We start from the raw sequence: 17,622 nt of genomic DNA, 5'->3' as shown, positions 1-17,622 counted from the left end.
TACAGAAATAAATATTCAGACTCGGTCTTGACTTACAAATACAATTTTAAGCTCGTTTTTTTTTTCTTTATCTATATCTTGGTTTCAATCTTCCATGCCGAATCCTCTATCTTCCTTGGCTTCCATATATATATATATATATATATATATATATATATATATATATATATATATATATATATATATATATATATATATATATATATATATATATATATATATATATATATATATATATATATACGCTTACATAAACATACCTATATATGTTCTGTGTAATGTACAGTGCCAATTTTTATGAACGGGAACACGGAAGTGTGGGGCCTGCACGCTCCGGCGGCTTCTAAGGTTCCTCGGCGTGCTCCTCCGCGGGAGCGAAAGTAACCACAGCCTCTTTTTGCGTCCTCTCTCGCTACCGCTTGAACGCGCTGCCAGCAGCCGCCGGAGCGCGCAGGCCACGTGCTCCCTTTCATAAAAATTGGCACTGTACATTACAATACATACATTTTGTACGCACACATATACCTATTGTATAATCACATTTCTCCACATCTTTTTTTTTAATTTTTGGTAGGAACTTTTATGTGCATATGTATACTTTTTTTGTCTCTTTTTTTTTCCAGTCAGTTTTTAATTTTCATCATATTTTGTCTGCTGTCTTTTCTCTCTCTCTCTCTTCTCCCGAAATTGTTTGCTCTTTTGATTTTTTTTTCAACAATTATCAAAGTACAATATGTGAAACGATCAAAGTTATTGTACTGCCAAGGTTATTCAGTAAATTTAGAGCACACATTGTCAATTGTTTATGTACGTAGAAAACCTATGTACACTAGATGTGTTTATTCTAATATTTATCTAAACCCAATGCTTTAGTAAATTTGCTGTGCATACAGTAGGTTTTGTCTCGTCTGCATCATAGTTCTGGCCACTAAATAATAATCAAAGGCATCAGTTATGGGGGCAACAGGGGTGCTGCCAGCCCCCATCAGAAAATGCTAACATTCAATTATGTACTGATATAAACCTTGTGCAGTACATGAAATTGACCGCGACTCCTATTTAGAAATGTGCCTCCCTCAAGGCACAGTTACATTGTTCTTGGAGCTCAAATGGCATCAGCCAGCTTTAGAGTCTAGAAATTATGATACCAAATCGATCCCTTCTTTGCGATAGTTAACCATGCATTACAAAAGTGGCTTTTAATAACTTTGTATGGACACACTAATGTTGAATTCCAATGGCGGTGTCGGAGCAAGTTTTTCTGCTCCTTTCAGAGCAAGTGTGTTCCAATGACAGAGTGAGAGCGAGAGTCAAAAGTTCCAATGAGAGAGCCGGAGGGGATTCAGAGCGGAAGTGCCTCCGTGGAGCAGGAAAAACTGCTCCGCCGAAATCGGTGGAGTGGACCGGAACTCAGCGTGACGCATTTCCTTTAACACGTTTGCCTGCTTGGGGGCGTGGCTGGCGCGGCGGCTAGCGGGCTAGGAAGAAAACACAGGAGGTTGGGCTCCCGAAAGTAAACGAAAAGCAGATAGCAGACATCGTCAATAGCATCGAAAGAGAATTAGAAGCACAGCCAACAAAGGTGTGGGAATATGACGAGGTTGTTAGCAGTATACAAAAGGAAATAAACAAAGTAAGGAAAAAAAACCGCTGGAGGGGTAAACGGAAACCACGAAGCTGGTGGGACAAGGAAATTAAACTGGCTATTGAAGAGCGACGACGGGCATCTAGACTGCACAGAAAAGCAAAGCAAATGGGATATCAGGATGATGAGGTGCAGTTACGGTGGAGCCGGTACCGAGAAAAGAAATTTGAGGTGCAGAAACTAGTACAAGCGAAGATTAAAGCTGCGAGCGAGAAATGGGTATCAGACATACGTAAGAAGGATAAGAGCGCCCCCCCAAAAATTCTGGAACCATTTGAAAGCATTGGGAACGACGACTAGAGAGATGCAGACTCAGATACAGGACGGGGACGGTAACATTCTCCTGGGGGACAGCGCATTAGAATACCTACATGGAGTCATAGGAAATACTTTCGGCCAAGCACACGAGAGGGCGGCTAACTGGACACAGGTGGCAAATAAACGAGTGGCAGATGAAAAATTTAATATCGAATTTTTGGACTGGAAAAAGGCAAAACACAGGGTTCCCAAAAGTACGGCAACAGGACCGGATGGAATCCCGATAGAGATTATCAACCATTTGGGACCAGCGGGACAGGCGCACTTGTATGGAGCCATCGAGCGCGCTATAAAATCCAAGAGGATTCCTGCGCACTGGCGCGAAAGTAGAATGAGTTTGATCTACAAAGGCAAGGGAGAAAGGGACAAAGCGAGCTCTTACAGGCCGATTACAGTCACGTCAGTGCTCTATAGATTAGCTATACAAGCCATCAAAGCCGAGTTGTTGAAGTGGGTTGAAAGTAACGGTATTTTAGGGGAACTGCAAAATGGATTTGGGCCGGGTCGACGCTTGGAAGACAATCTTTTCGTCATAACCCAGACCATCGAAATTTCGGCAGCACAGGGCAGACCAACATGGCTACTGTTTCTGGACATAAGGGGTGCCTATGACAACGTGGACAGGGGATTGCTGTGGCATATACTGGAAGAGGAGGGGTTTGGGTCGGAATTTGTAGGGCTGCTAAGGGCAATATATGAGGATAACAAGGCACACATTACATGGGAAGGGCGTACATACACAGAGCCCGTGTACATTCGAAGAGGTTTAAAACAGGGGTGCCCTCTTTCGCCATTGCTGTTCACACTGTACATGAGAGGAATGGAAAAACGACTAGAGGAGAGTGGATTGGGCTTTGATTTGTCACACCGAAGCAATGGAGTGTTAGTGGAGCAACGGATTTCGGGATTGATGTACGCAGACGATATAGTGCTGCTGGCGGATAATGCGGAAGAACTTCAAAAACTGGCTGACATTTGTGGTGATGAGGCAACGTACCTAGGCCTACATTTTAACCCACAGAAATCTGGAGTCATGGTATTCAACGAGGAAGCTCATGTAGCACCAATAAGGATACAACAGGAAGACATACCATTAGTAAATAAGTACAAATACTTGGGGATCTGGCTTAATGAAGGAAAAGGCTACCTGAATGCTCATGAAGAACACCTCAAACTGAAAGGGAGACGAAATGCAGCAGTAATGAAACATAGAGCACTTTGGGGACACAATAAGTACGAGGTAGTACGAGGCATCTGGAAAGGGGTAATGGTGCCGGCGCTCACGTTCTCTAATGCCGTATTATGCTTAAAGTCAGATATCCTGTCGGGGCTGGAGGTTAACCAAAAGGCAGTCGGCAGGTTAGCTCTGGGAGCTCACAGTAAGACTACAAACGAGGCTGTACAAGGCGATATGGGTTGGGCTTCATTTGAGGCGAGGGAAGCACAACGTAAAATACGGTTTGAGGAGCGACTTAGACATTTAGATGAGAAGAACTGGGCAGCCAGAGTGCACAGATACCTGTACCTGAAAAGTGTGGACACCCAATGGCGGAAGAGGACGCGAAAGCTGGCGACTAAATATAACTTGACCGCGGCAAATAAGCAAAGGGGGTCAGTTAAAAAGCAAGTGAGGGAGACGGAGACGCTCATGTGGAAAGAGAGGATGGAAAAGAAGGGATCGCTGGGAATTTACAAGGCAAGCGAACAAGAGATCCGGAAAGAGAACTTTTATGACAACAATAAAGGTAGTGCGTTGCTCTTTGAGGCGCGGGCTGGCTGGTTGAGAACTCTAACTTACAGGAGCAAATATTCGTCACAGGATGAGACATGTGTTGGATGTGGCATAAATAAAGAAACAATCGACCACATAGTCATGGAATGCCAAAAGATTCAGCCGGATAGAAATGGGGGGAAGGTCACACTTCCTGAGGCGCTGGGCTTCGCGGTTGATGGAAGCATTAACTGGTCAGCAGTAGGTATTACTAAGCAGCGGCTGGAGTATTGGTGGAGGAAAAGCAGAGAAGTCGATAAAATAACATCCCAGCCAAGAGTAGCGGCTGGGCAAAATTAAAAAGACATCCGAGTTGAGGGACAAAATTTAAACTCGAACTATTAAGGTAGGCTAGTTGGCGCATGCCGTCACCCCGATTCAAAGGGGAGGCCTTTAATCATCATCATCATCATCATCATCAGTTGTGTTGATAATGGCGGATGGCATGGACGGCTCGGCTACTTTGGCAAAGCGTGTGGCAATGCTTCTGCTACTCGATAGCGACAGCTCTGAGTCGGAAAGCTCAAGTACCGACACGAGTGATTCGTCGGACAGTGACAGCGACGCTAAAACTTGCGCTTACGAGTGGGAATTCAACAAGTTGTTCCGCATTTCCGCGAAGAGGCCCAAAGTCGTCGGTTTCATCGAGGACGTCGTTCGGCAGTACTCGGACCACGAGGTAAAGAAATAGTAAAAAAGAAGGAAAGCATTATGCTCAAGGTTTAACACGTTGTGGTGTTTTCGTTTGTTTCTTTTCTTGAGCAGTTCCGGAGGCACTTTAGGCTGGCTCGACCTGTAGCCGAAAAGTTGGTCGCAGAGTTTGCTGTCTCGTCAATGTGCCCTTCGAGCACAGAGGAATTCAAGCGAAATCCGCGGAAACGCATGTCTTGACATTTATCTGGTTAGTTACACCTCTCCACCTTCACCCCCTTTTTTTCTTTGTACGATGCCTGCACAAGAACGCATTTGACTATGAGCCCTTTGCTTACAGTGCAGTATGATCTGAAGCTGTTTTTTTTTTTTTGCTTTCGGGTACCTGTAATCCCCCTGCGCAGGTACGAAGCCAACAAAACCTGCATGCGAGACGTGGCAAGCCGTTTCGACATGTCAGAAAGCACCGTGTACAGAGTTCTTCAGAGAGTAGCGCAGTTCCTGATGACGCTGGTACCATCAATGATCAAGTTTTCCGCCGACTTGGAGAACCTCACTAGCAGTTTTGAGAAGGTCTGTTTTGATTTTATTTATCGTGAGGACCAATAATATTGGCCGGCCAAGCTATATTGATCATATCACAAACACGAGTGCACATTTTATTGTGGGTTATTTCAAGCTCAATTTTACGCTGAGGTGGGACTTTAAGAAAAATGTAATAGGTCGTGATGATAATACCGAGCATCATCCAGTTGTGTTCGAAACATTCAACTTATGTCTCTCCTGCAGTCACAGTCGATTCCTTGCATGCGAATGATGCTGCATGCTTTCTCATTTCTGTTCAAATGTACGATACAATATGGACGAGGTTTGGTTTTAAATTTAAGAATTAAATTGCAATTACGTACTTCAACTCCCTTTAAGAAAAAACATACGCAGGCTTTGTTTTGTTTTCTCTCCCATTTTACCATTGTAAAAAGTGAGGTGGATAGCAAGAAAACGTGTAGTATATGGTGTGGACAGCAATGTATGTTATCTTAACTAGTTCTCAAAGTTGAATTTGGTTTGCATTTTGCATCTTTAACATAAAATATATTCTGCTGAGTCATGAAGCGTATGCTGGGATTGTGAGTTAATGGGCTTGAGCACCAGTATTTTCTGTTAAAACTCCTCGCAAATGCTCATTTCTTGCTCAGGCATGGATTATATCACTCATTAGAAGAGTACAACTTGCTTGCAGGTGTCTGAAATGCCTGCTGTTATTGGCTGTATAGATGGATCGTATGTCAAGATACAGTGCTCCGCCAACAAGGTTGCCTCCACATACTGCAACAGGCACCATTACCTTTCACTAATGCTGCAAGCCGTCTGTGACCACAAGAGGCGCTTCCTCGATGCGTTCACTGAAACCTCCAGCAAAATGCACGATTCTCATGTGTTTAGCTTATCGCCTCTTTCAGAGAACATAGCTTCAGTATGTCTGGGCCGTTATCATATATTAGGGAACGCAGCATATCCGCTGCGGGAGTACCTGTTGACACCATACAGGGATTACGGTGCTATGAATAAGCAACAAAAAGGCTTCAATTTTAAGTTTTCAGGCACACGAGTGCTCATTGAATATGCATTCAGCACACTCAAGAAGCGCTTCAGGCAGCTCATGTACCTGGAGTTGCACACTATCCACTGGCTAAATAAGTTTATCATAAGCTGCTGTATCCTTCATAACTTGTGCATTGATTACGGTGATGAAGAGCCAGATGATGATAATGATGATGATGGAGCACCCAATGCTATTCAGTGGGAGAACTGCACTGATAACCAGTGATAAAACTGATGAGGAGCGAGCTTTGCACAAGCTTGGCGAAATTAAGCGTGCAAAAGTCTTGACTAAGCTCCTGCGAAGTGATTGTGGGAAATAACACCATAATTCTCTGTTTTGTCTGAACTAGCCCTTTAGTTCCCCACAGTAGTTGGGAGGCTGTGTGTGTGCACCAATGCGCAGCCCCCTTTATATACACACAAGCACATGTTTTGCACTGCACATTTTATTTCAACATGCTAATAGTATTTTAGGCCACTGGAATCATTCATTGTCTAAGCCAAGAAAGCGGCTCAAAAGCTTCATTTTTTCTTCATGCTGTTTTGCTTCTTCTTGCCGAATGCGCTCCTTCTGTTCTTGCCTCTCTTCATGACGCTTCCTTCTTTCATTCTCGCGTTCAGTTCGTTTTTTTTTTCTTTTTCTTCCTGAATTTTGCTTATTTCATCAAAGAAGTGATTCATTTCCAGCATTCTAAAAGCCGAGACTTACGGCTTTTTGGGCTCAGGTTCCTTTGTTGTGCTGGTCAACTCCTGGCTAGTTGAACCTTGGCTTGTCAGCTCCTGGCTTCTCGATGCTTGGCTTGTCGACGATTGGCTCGTCGACGCTTAGCTGGGCGGTCTTTTAATAGAAACTATTCCAGAGCTGTCCCTGAGCTCTTCTGGCTCAAGGCTGTCATCTAGCCAACGTATTTTGGCTATGTCGTCTTCAAAGTAAACGTCGCAAGGAGAATTCCCCGATTTGTTATGTGCTGCAGCGCTTCTTTTTCGTTGCATGACTGTTTTGTAGCGGCTGCAGCACTAGTCCCCTGTTTTAGGGACCCCGACAGCCTCTGTGATGTTGGCCGCTATTTTGGCAAACATTGCCTTTTTATTTTTAAATTTCTTCATTGGCCCTATTTGGGAAAAATACTGCTGGTAGTAGTCGAGCAACAGCTTTGTTTCTCCCGCCGTCCGCTCACAGCCTGTACCTGAAAAGAAAAAGTGCTTGAGACATTTGTACAGACGTTACCAGTTGCACGTCACCCGACACAGCTGTTAAAGAGTTGTGGTATTCTGCTGTGTTGGTATTAATGTAGAGCTTATAGGCATATATAAGCACCAACCTGTTTTAGTTTGTCTTGATATCGATTTTTCTACTTTGATTTTTGTCGTTACAGTGCTTGGTGTTCTTTGCATTGATATAACTGTATATATCATGTATAATTCATTACTTGAATGCATTTGTATCCTCTCCAGCTAGGGCCTCTAAATGGGCCTGCAGTATTCTCTAAATAAATAAATAAATGGACTCGCTGCGTTGCTCGCTCTTTTGGGTGTGTTCCGGCACTGTGAATGGAAAAACGAAATGCATTGTTATTCATACAGCTGGCATGCATGAAGCGACATAACGACCAACGATTAGTGTTCTGTGACACAAACTGCTGCACATTGAAGCACCATGTGAATTTCATGCAACTATGTATGTAATTAAGCTAAGCCATGTGAGCCTTCCTAACACAGCTTCACAAAACCGTAACTCTATGTTTGCTATGCTATCTCATCACGACACAAAATTTTGAATAACAATTTCACGTAAGCATACATGGTGGCATGCAAGTTCTTCAACAGTAGCTCAACACATTGTGCACATTCTTGATTGAATTACACACTCTGATCATGATGCACAGAGTTTCTGATCAGCTGACTGTTAATCAAAATGAAGCACGATCTTTCAGGCCTGAAACAGGCAGTGACACTCCAGGAAAAGCAACGTAATTTCTGTGGACTGAGACCGATTCCTAATTTGGATGTGCTCAATGTCCTGACCTTGGTAACATTGCCAACCCATTAGATAGCAGAACATGCACTCACGCTGCTACCTCTGCAGCTAAAATTTCCTGGGAGTCAAATTCTCGGTTGCGTAACACTGGCTTATAGTTTCTTCGAAACATATAAAGGCAGACAACTGCTTCTGCGCCGCTTCCACTGAAAGGCGAGTGCACTGGAACTTGCCACATAGTAGAGCAGTACTGAAACGCTCGCGCTGCGTTGTGCTTGTACGGTAAAAGCGTTACTTTGGAGGTGTCTCGCCGCAAATGCGTACCTGCCAACCTAGGGACTTCTGAAATCGGGAGACTCGCCGTGGGAGCGGAGTAGGGGGCAGAAAAAAATTGTTTCGGACGATCGGTCCAATTGCCCTTATACCAAACACGGTTGTCACCAACTCGGTTCGTTTCTATTCGTGTGGCTGCATTCTAAAGTGACAGGAAGTCGCTTCTTACTAATGACGCCATTCCGTGCAAGAGCAGCGGCGTCGCGCGCACGTTTACTTTTGGCTGTATATTTAGCTTTGGCTTGTTTGTGCAATCAAGGCGGCGAAGGTTTTCGTTCTCCACGGACACAGGCAAACGAACAACGGTATGACGCATGCGATGCGTTTCAGTGACACGATCGCATCAGCAGTAGAGCAACGTTGCAACATGAACATAGCGCGTGCAGACAATCGCTCCACTCAACACGTGTGTTGCATTCAACACACAATTACAGCACAGTGTTGAAATTGAGGAGACACTTACCATGTTGCTCCGCATACAGTGTGGTCACCATCGCAGACATCGTGGACAATAGCTGTTGCATGCTTGGCGTGATATCCATTCCACACAGGTGAATAGCGCTGAACAAGCAAACGAACGATGCGGCGATGCTGGTAAACCACGTGGGAAACAGACAGCGGAAAAGGCCACGCGCAAGGTATCCTGGGTAACGTGGCAGCTTCCGCCTTGCTCCAGCAGGGCGGGTTGTGTTCCGATGGCGGATTTGAAGGATTTGCTCTACACCAGAGTCGAGTGCTCGCTCGCGAAGTCGGTCGGCTGCACCGACTCCGCCATTGGAATTCAACATAAGAGCATGGCATCTCAGCCACTACATTACCACAGGAGGGCGGCAACACTATAGTTTCCTAAAGTTAACTAGAGGGGCGCTGCGATCGTTCAGCGACCACGGTAATAATGGGTAGTACATGGATTTGCAAAGACTTAGTGCTTGCGGGCTTCGAATGCAGTCGTTGCATTTTTTAAATTGTTTCTAATGAAATAATTCGTTTCGATCTTCGCGACCCGACCTAATTAGCCTATAAGATGGTAAAGTGCAACTGCTGAAGGTTTGTTGTTTTGTGAGAAAGCGACTCCAAGCCACCCGAAGTCAAACAGAGCATAAAGTATAACTATTCAATTCCATGTACTACAACCCATCATTCCCATGTATTGCTGCTCCCATAGCTAGCACCAAAGTTCTTTCTAGTGTACTTATACGAAACTCTGTGGGCCACATGACTATCAATCATGTTAACAGCTGCTTGATTTCATGCAAGCAGCATATGCTTAACAAAGCCAATATCTGCAGCGTCTAAAAACTTGTGCAACATATGTGGCTAGGATGCAAGCAAGGACACTCGAATTCATATGGACTTTTATTCCTGCTCCGGTAACCACAAACACATTGTGCTTAAGCATACAGTCTACTTCAGCTTCTTCTTGGGACGCAGGTTGTTGGAGTGGCCACACTTGCGCTTGCGGCAGTTTGTGGCCTTCGGGTGCAGCCGGGCGTAGCACCTGCAGAGTGGTGTTATTATAGACATCAAAACTCCAGGACATAGTCTGACATACACATATGACCTAACATTTGTCCTTCCTGTAAAAACCCCGCACGCAAGATTAACACCAGTAACACTTCCATAAAGTTTGCCGAATCTGGTGCTTCGACGAAAGGGTCGTGGCGTTAGTGTCTGTACTGTGCTGGGCAATCCCACAGCATGACCCTTTCGTCGAAGCTCTACGAGGCTCTGCGGAGCCCCGCTCTTTGTGACCAAACCTGGGCGACCCAGCACGCCCGTGAGGCAGCGTCGAGGCAAGCCTTTGACGTCCCCTCATGGGAGGCTTAGGCCCAGCCATCTAAACCTGCTGGTTTCTTACAATAAAGTGTATTCCTCCTCCTCCTGGTGCTTTCACATTGCTACTTGCCTTCATAACTAAGCTGTCATGCTGTCAATGCTTTTATTCCCTTTTTTTTAAATGCAGTAGCAAGCAAATCTAGTCACCAAGACTTGAAGAAAGAACATGCACTTTTTGTGTTATACCTCTGTCACACGTGGCAAGTTAAGTGCACCTTGAGCGCGTACACTTCACCGTAAGTGTCGCTGGCAAAGCATCAATGAGAAAACTTAGTGTCTCTCCCTGCAAAGTACACTTGCCAGCAAGTGTATTCCCCAACCTCGTTTTCCTGCGAGAAAATGTGTAGCCTCGGTACCAGTGGCCTGCGCAGAAATATGCTGTTGCCTAAAAGAGGCACTCATACTATAATACCAATATCAACGCAAATCACATTACAAAAAAAAAAAAATCACTACTCCCACCGTCAGGCAGTTTGTAGCCACGTCTGCTATAGGCATGAGGCAGCACATGCTGTGCCATGGCGGCGTCCATCGAGTTGTTTACTTCCAGGCAGATTTGCACATACGTAGATGAGTCACTCTCTAGTCATTTGCGATGACGTGTGCCTTCATTATGAAGACATGATCAAACAATGAGAGACAAGTGCAAAAACAACAATACATATATGTTGCGCTACAAATCTGCCAATTGCCACTGTCATCATTTCCAAAGTACACTTAGCTTGCTTGTGTAACAGCAAAGTGCCAAAATGACACTTTGTGAGGGTAAGTACACTCACTAAAAGTACACATGAGTTTCCACGTGTGACAGGGGTATTATTTTCCACGTGTGACAGGGGTATTATGTTTTTCAGTTTGGGCTCTTTTGCTGCTATGATACAAAACCTACAAAACAAAGAATGCAACTGACAAAGCAAGAAAGAAAATCAGGAACTCTCCTTCAATCGGGAAAAATAGGAACCTTGGCGTGGACATGTCCGAAGTACTGATTTTCTTTATAGGTAGCGGCCGTCCCCAGAACTCGATTTTTCTATAAAATTGGCGTGGTGTCTTTCACGTTCTATAGTGCGTTTATCAGTGTGTAGAATGACCTATTGTCAACCGAGGGCCATGTAACCTTTTCTCTAGCCTCCGTGAATATTAAGAAGGTGTTAGATTTAAGTGAAAAGGTTTTTTTTTCTAAGACGGCATCTCAATGGCCGTATGATGCAGTGTTGGCAGATATTTGCATAGTATAAATGGGGTTTTGAATTTGCTATTTAATGAGATTTAGGCTGTGACCAAACCAATTCGTGGTAGATTGCGGGCCTTAGCGTTTGAAACATCGTGAAGGTTGCACTGTAGGTACCGTATACACGCGTGTAAGGGCCGCACCCGTGTAAGGGCCGCATCCCGTTTTTAAAAAGCACATATAAAAAAAAAAAGTTGTGTGTAAGGGCCGCATCCGCACTTTCCTTGACCCATGCGTATCCAAAATGCGCGCGCGTGTGTGAGCTACTAGGCGTTGTCAGTAGATGGCGTTAGAGAACGCAATGCTCATCATCACCATATAGTACATCATTAGAATAAATTGTTGGTTTTCTTCATGCTAATATGTTCATGAAGTTGGCTAAAAATTTTTAGTTTTTCAGTAGTGTTCATACACCCGCCAACTAAAGGTTAAAGCAGGATTTTATCTTTAACTTCTGACACTTCTATACAAACGCACTATCCATATCGGCATTAGCATCACCAACTTTGGTATTTGTGCGTTGTTGGGTCATTGTGCTGTTCAGCCTGCCATGTGCTCGAGTTTTGCGCATTGTTGAATGACTCTGGGACTCCAGCTAGTTTTCTGCGGGACGTTTACGTTTTCGCACGATGGGCAAGCAGCTGAATAGCTATACAGCTGGCTATAAGTTGAAGGTGATCGAGTTTGCCCTCGAGCACGGGAAACGGGCCGCCGGCAGAAAATTCGACGTTGACGAGAAGTATGTTCGACGTTAATGCGCCCATAAGAAAGCCTTGCAGAACGCCAATATCAAAAAGCGTGCTTTCCGAGGAAAACAGTGCAAGTATCCCGATTTGGAAGAGGAGTTGCTCCGCTATGTGACTGTGGTGCGGAACGATGGTTTTGCGCTCACTACAGCTGCGCCGTGTCGGCACAGACATGGCCGTGATTCCAGGCGGCCTCACAGGAATGTTGCAACCATTGGATGTGAGCGGGAATCGACCATTCAAAGTTGAATTCCGAAGACTCTACACGGAAATGGATGGCAACTGGCAACCATGAGCAGACGCCAACCGGACGGCTGAAGAGGGCACCGCTTGCTACTGTTCTCGGTTGGGTATTGTCGGCGTGGAGCTCGGTGTCGACGGACATTGTGTCCCGAACTTTTAAGGTCACTGGGATATCCAACAGCCTGGATGGCACCAAAGATGACTGTTTGTGGAATGATGGTGCTCCGCAACACACTATCTCGGACTCCGAGTTAGAGGACTCGTCGAGTGACGATGATTAAGCGCACACGCGGCATACTGCAATAAACGCTCTTCGTTCACTAACTGGTACGTTGTTTTTAGTTCACCAAAAAAAAAAAAAAAGTTCCGTGTATGAGCCGCAACCTGAAAATTAGCCCTCACTTTCTGAAAAAAAGTGCGGCCCTTACACGCGTTTATACGGTATATCACAAGTCAAGACTGTGACTGCTACTAATAAACAGGATCAGTGGAGAGCATTTTGATTTACAAATCGAAAATGTATAAACATGAAAATGAGTTATTGTTTCTTTCACAAAAAAGAAGCCCAGGACAATAGCTGCTTTGAGTGATTGCCAAAAGAAAATTTCCAGGTAAATATATGAGGTGCACTTTTCGATAGCATTGAGATAAAAGAAATTTCGTCAGTTTAATACATGACAGACCATTCCTAAATGGGTTAAATGAGGGCATTTTATTTCTTGTGACTACCGCTATTCTCCGCAATTTACAAGCTGCCAGACACATCACATTATCCACATCGACAGTCTCGGTAGATCATAAAAGAGTTCCTTATGATGGTAAGTGCACAATCAAATTTTGGTTGGCATCATTTTGGGAGTGCAATCGCATAGACGTGATAAATTGTGCCAAGATGTAGCTCCGAGGCCAGCTTTAGTTCCGATGCTGATGCTCTCGCTATGAGCCTCAAAATAACCTTACAGAACTTCTTCCCTCTAGGCAACACCAGAGCCAATACATTAGAAGTCCTGGCTCCCTCGAGCAAAGAGCATTTTGAGTGGTTCACTTCGCGCCTTTATAATACCCATTGAATTCAATCAACATCTATTCTATTACCCAACGGTGGTTGCATTGCAATGCCTGATATTGCAAAGGTCACAAGCTAAAATAGTGAAAATGCAGCTACGGCATCTTACAATGAGACATTTGCCCATGTGAGGAAGACATTGGCTTTATGTGGGACTCTCTTAAGAAAAGCGAAACAAATTTCCAATATTTCTTATGCAGCGAGATATATGGGCAATGCACAAACATACTGAGGGGCTTTTAAATGGGCCCTGTAACCAATTTAGAACATGGTCAGCAAGTGCTGCCGATCTGGATTGATTGATTGATATGTGGGGTTTAACGTCCCAAAACCACTATATGATTATGACAGACACCGTAGTGGAGGGCTCCGGAAATTTCGACCACCTGGGGTTCTTTAACGTGCACCCAAATCTGAGCACACGGGCCTACAACAATTCCGCCTCCATCGGAAATGCAGCCGCCGCAGCCGGGATTTGAACCCGCGACCTGCAGGTCAGCAGCCGAGTACCTTAGCCACTAGACCACCGCCGCGGGGTGGCTGCCGATCTGGAGCTGAGGCGCCTTCGAACATGCGAGGCAAACAAAGCGTAGTATGCAGCAGAGGGTTATTGAAACTTCAGCGTTGGCTAGAAATCGCTCTATCTTCCAGTTACATATAATGTCATATAATACCCAAATCAACTGCATTAAATACCCAAAACACACAGCCACGGCACGATTTGAACATCACAAGCTGCACCATTAACGTGACATACTAACTTAATTCATAAAGCAATAAATTCCAATAGTAAGTTCTGACAACCTTGAGCTGATGAGCGCAATGCATACAATGAGCATTCAAGATAATGTCTGCCAAACTCTGCCGCTGGTCCTTTTCACAGGCTCGTGCCCAGAAAATGAGAGGATTATGTATGAGGAAGAGTGGTCCTACGGTGTTGGTAATGCTTTGATGTCGCTCCTCTAGGATAACACCCGTGCTCGGAGGTCACTCACAATAGCACGAAACACTGATAATTATTTGACCAGACATGGGTACTTCGTGCAATTTCTAGCATGAATAGATGAACTTGAGAGCAATAATAAAGCAAATCACTAGACAAGATTAATCTGCCCCTAGTTTGCATGTGTTTGTATTTTTGCACTTGGCGTGTGTCTAACTAAACGGTAATGCGGCCCTGCCTGATGTTACTTTGCACTTGGCATGTGTCTAACGAAACGGTCATGCCACCCTGCCTGATGGTACCGATAGACTCGAGTCCGTACAAATGTTACAGCTTCCATGCTCAGTAATAGGTTGAAATCCAAGTGATCGATGAGGACATGTTTGGCATAGCTCGCAGAAATGAAGTGCAGAAAACGCACACACAACACCAACAGTGGCTCAGGCTGGTTTAATCACATCACGCGTTCGGGACCCCGCTCGTGTGCCTAAGAGGGCAGGGAAAGAATTTGGCTTGCGAAAGCTACACGGGGAGAGTAGCAAGGGTTTCAAGCTCGCCTTCTCGTGTACTGGTTTCGTGCCAGTTCAAAACAGTGGTTCTTTGAGCTTCTAACACACCGATTAAGAGTTCTTTTGGCATAATGCTCACCAGTGGCAGTGGATTGGCATAACCAGTGTCTAACTAAAATTCGTAGTGTCACCTGGTGAGCAAGAGACCCTTCGAGTGATCGCACAAAAGGTCCGGATCGAGGCAGTCTTATCACTCACTTGCGGCAGATCATCTTGTCGCAGTTGTACTTCTGGGCCAGGATGCGCAAACTGGGCTCGATCACACCACCGAGCAGGCGCAGGCTCAGGTCCAGGCTGCAGCCAGCTTCCAGAGCGTCGTCATCCTCCAGCGGTCGGCCTGAGGAGAGCTGCAGGCGCTGCTGGTCGCACGGCAGGCCCAGGCGGGCGCTCAAGTCCTCCTTGAGCTCGGCAACCCGCGCACCAAGTGGCAGGTCAACGACCAGCGTTTGGCCATCAAGGCCCCGCACAAATACGTCAAATGTCTGAGCCATGTGGGATGCTGAAATACAAGGCAGGGTTTTAGACAGAGTTTGCCAGTGAAGACTGTAGATGGCTGTACAAGCTAAGGTACGCCACCTTTCATAAGGTGCAGGGTTGTTTCGCGAGCATTTTCCTGTCTGTACCATTTGGTAAGGCAAGACAAAGCTTCACTGCGCACATTTTGATGTTTTTCGTTTACACGAAGGTTTTGTGTGGTTCCTTGAAAGTTGTTAGAGTACCACTCAATCAGGCATTATCAAGATTGGTTATAATGAAATTTTAAAAGCAGTGTCACCCTGTTAGCCAAGGGACAGAGTAAGCAATCCTTTATGGCAACGGCTTCTACTGTCATGTTGAGAAAGAACGAAGAACCAAAGTTTGTCATAGTTATGTGACATTCCTTCCATGCATATTTTTCAAAGCAGGGGGTGACAGCTACAAAACATTTTATCTTAACTGACTGCTACCGTATGCATCACAATCTGGCAGTCTTGCACCAGTGTGGGGGTGAGCTCAAAACATAAGCATACAATAGCCTTTAAAATGCTAACTTTATGACTGGCTCCATTAAATGGCCAACCCCAATTTAAAACAAAGGGCGTGCCCTGTACAACCATTGCCGTGCTCGGGTCCAACGTTGCCGAATGTCGAGATTTGACATCTTAGCTATTAATCAGTTGAGCCAATTTTTTTTTTAGTGCAGCAGTGTGACAATCATAAGAACACATGGTAAATGTGCCTCAAAATATAGTGCTACACTCGAGAGGTGAGGAATGCAGCAAGATCTCATTGAGGTGACCACTTCTTGTTGCGCGATGTCTGGGCCTGTTGGGGCTGCAGAGGGCTCACCACAGGAATTCGTTCGCGCTACTGGCCCACAAGCACGAGATAAACTGGCAGCCACGGCAATTCTGCAGCTATGTTCACATACCCAAAAAAAAAGTTGACGCCCATTGCATTAGCAACCGTGCATCATTGACGCAAGGCCAAGCTGTAATTCACATATGAAAGCGGACAATTTTCAATAGCTTACCAGTTTATCAGCGCGCGAATGTTTGAAGTATCTGAATTCTCGAACCTGATGCCGCTGCAAGACCTAACAGAGGTGCTAACAAACTGCGGCGCAAGACATTTAATGAATATGGCGATAAAATATAGGTGTGAAGCGTTAAATACAGGCTAGGTATTGACACTTTCTGTTTGGTAAGACATTTTTTTCTTTTGATACAGAAAGCCGACAACCTTCTGGCAGTTTGCGTTTTCTAAAATCAGCCCTTCACGGTTCACGGCAAATCACGGTACACAACAGCTGAGGTTACAATGCACATTATCTTTTTTACTTATGCTATTAAAAAAAATAAACGTTTCCCGCTCGCAACAGATTGCTGCGAATGAATACTTGGTGCAAGTTGAATTTGCAACTCAAGAATCGCTACAAGTACCACATCGGTTTCAGTGCGTTCAGTAAAATTGCTTCCACAAAGACTTTCTCAAGTTACTCCTACTGTACAGGCTGCTCAATTGCGACAGTGATATCCCTACAATCGTTACATGGCCGCAGGAACGTGGAAAGTACGACACGAGTCACTAAAGCGCAGCTGCTCGTCAGCGCGCTTATTCTGCAAGAACTGCTTCGAACAGTAACTTGTTATTTAAGTATTACTGGCAAACTAACATAAGCAAAAGAAACACGGCAGTAATCCGGCCACGCCGGTCGACTTCACAGTTCCAAAACGTGTCACTTGAAACGCCACTTCATCAAAGCCATGCAACGTAAGCACGCCAATCGAAAATACACATCCTGTACGCTTTTGACACTGGGAGAGAGAGACGGTTCAAAGTATTTCAACTCACAACGAATATTTCGCGAAATGGGCAGAGAATAGACACACGCACCTAGCCCTCGGCTTCACAGGAGAGAAAGACACGGGGACTTTACAACTGACGAAAAGACGTTTTTTACAGAGTTGCTTGATGGATACGTAGTCTCGCCAACCTCGCCTAAATACTCCTAAAATTAAGAAAAATAAACAGGTTGTTGCTTTAAGACCTTCTTGTAATAATAACAACAAAACGTGTGGTTTAAAATTTGCTTTATTTGTAATTTTGTTATTTTTGTGTGGTAGTTATTTTTGAGTACCAGTCAAAAAACATCGTCTGCGCTAATGTGCACACGTCATAATACAAGCACAATAGAAATTATGGCACAA

At 44.8% G+C, this 17,622-nt stretch overlaps 2 protein-coding genes across 3 annotated transcripts; one reads left to right on the top strand and one right to left on the bottom strand.

The window, feature by feature from the left end:
* The first annotated feature begins 4,182 nt into the window (after positions 1-4,182).
* On the top strand, positions 4,183-4,691 carry LOC142813870 (uncharacterized). The gene is made up of 2 exons (XM_075891826.1): positions 4,183-4,413; positions 4,500-4,691. The coding sequence occupies exons 1-2, from the start codon at positions 4,216-4,218 to the stop codon at positions 4,623-4,625; spliced, it is 324 nt and encodes a 107-aa protein (XP_075747941.1). The 5' UTR covers positions 4,183-4,215; the 3' UTR covers positions 4,626-4,691.
* A 4,945-nt stretch (positions 4,692-9,636) lies between these two features.
* On the bottom strand, positions 9,637-17,440 carry LOC119171795 (ubiquitin-ribosomal protein eL40 fusion protein). 2 transcript variants are annotated; one of them, XM_037422633.2, is made up of 3 exons: positions 17,309-17,440; positions 15,131-15,431; positions 9,637-9,796 (listed from the first exon to the last, which is right to left on the bottom strand). In XM_037422633.2, exons 2-3 carry the CDS (start codon positions 15,421-15,423, stop codon positions 9,703-9,705), a joined length of 387 nt encoding a protein of 128 aa, XP_037278530.2. In that variant the 5' UTR covers positions 15,424-15,431; positions 17,309-17,440; the 3' UTR covers positions 9,637-9,702. The 2 variants fall into 2 exon arrangements, with proteins under 2 accessions (XP_037278530.2, XP_037278531.2); XM_037422634.2 differs by having other exon boundaries at positions 17,267-17,366.
* Between the last annotated feature and the right edge of the window lie 182 nt (positions 17,441-17,622).

This window comes from Rhipicephalus microplus, chromosome 4, assembly GCF_043290135.1.
Source record: "Rhipicephalus microplus isolate Deutch F79 chromosome 4, USDA_Rmic, whole genome shotgun sequence".
NCBI classification, from domain to species: Eukaryota; Metazoa; Arthropoda; class Arachnida; order Ixodida; family Ixodidae; genus Rhipicephalus; species Rhipicephalus microplus.
Note: the sequence above shows the minus strand (reverse complement) of the source record. Positions and strands in the feature narration are given on the sequence as shown.

Coding starts and splice junctions, on each gene's coding strand:
- LOC119171795 (XM_037422633.2), bottom strand. CDS start 15,423: ATGGCTCAGACATTTGACGTATTTGTGCGGGGCCTTGATGGCCAAACG. Junction 9,797..15,130: donor GACAAGATGATCTGCCGCAA/GTGAGTGATAAG, acceptor ACCACTCTGCAG/GTGCTACGCCCGGCTGCACC.
- LOC142813870 (XM_075891826.1), top strand. CDS start 4,216: ATGCTTCTGCTACTCGATAGCGACAGCTCTGAGTCGGAAAGCTCAAGT. Junction 4,414..4,499: donor GGCAGTACTCGGACCACGAG/GTAAAGAAATAG, acceptor TTTCTTGAGCAG/TTCCGGAGGCACTTTAGGCT.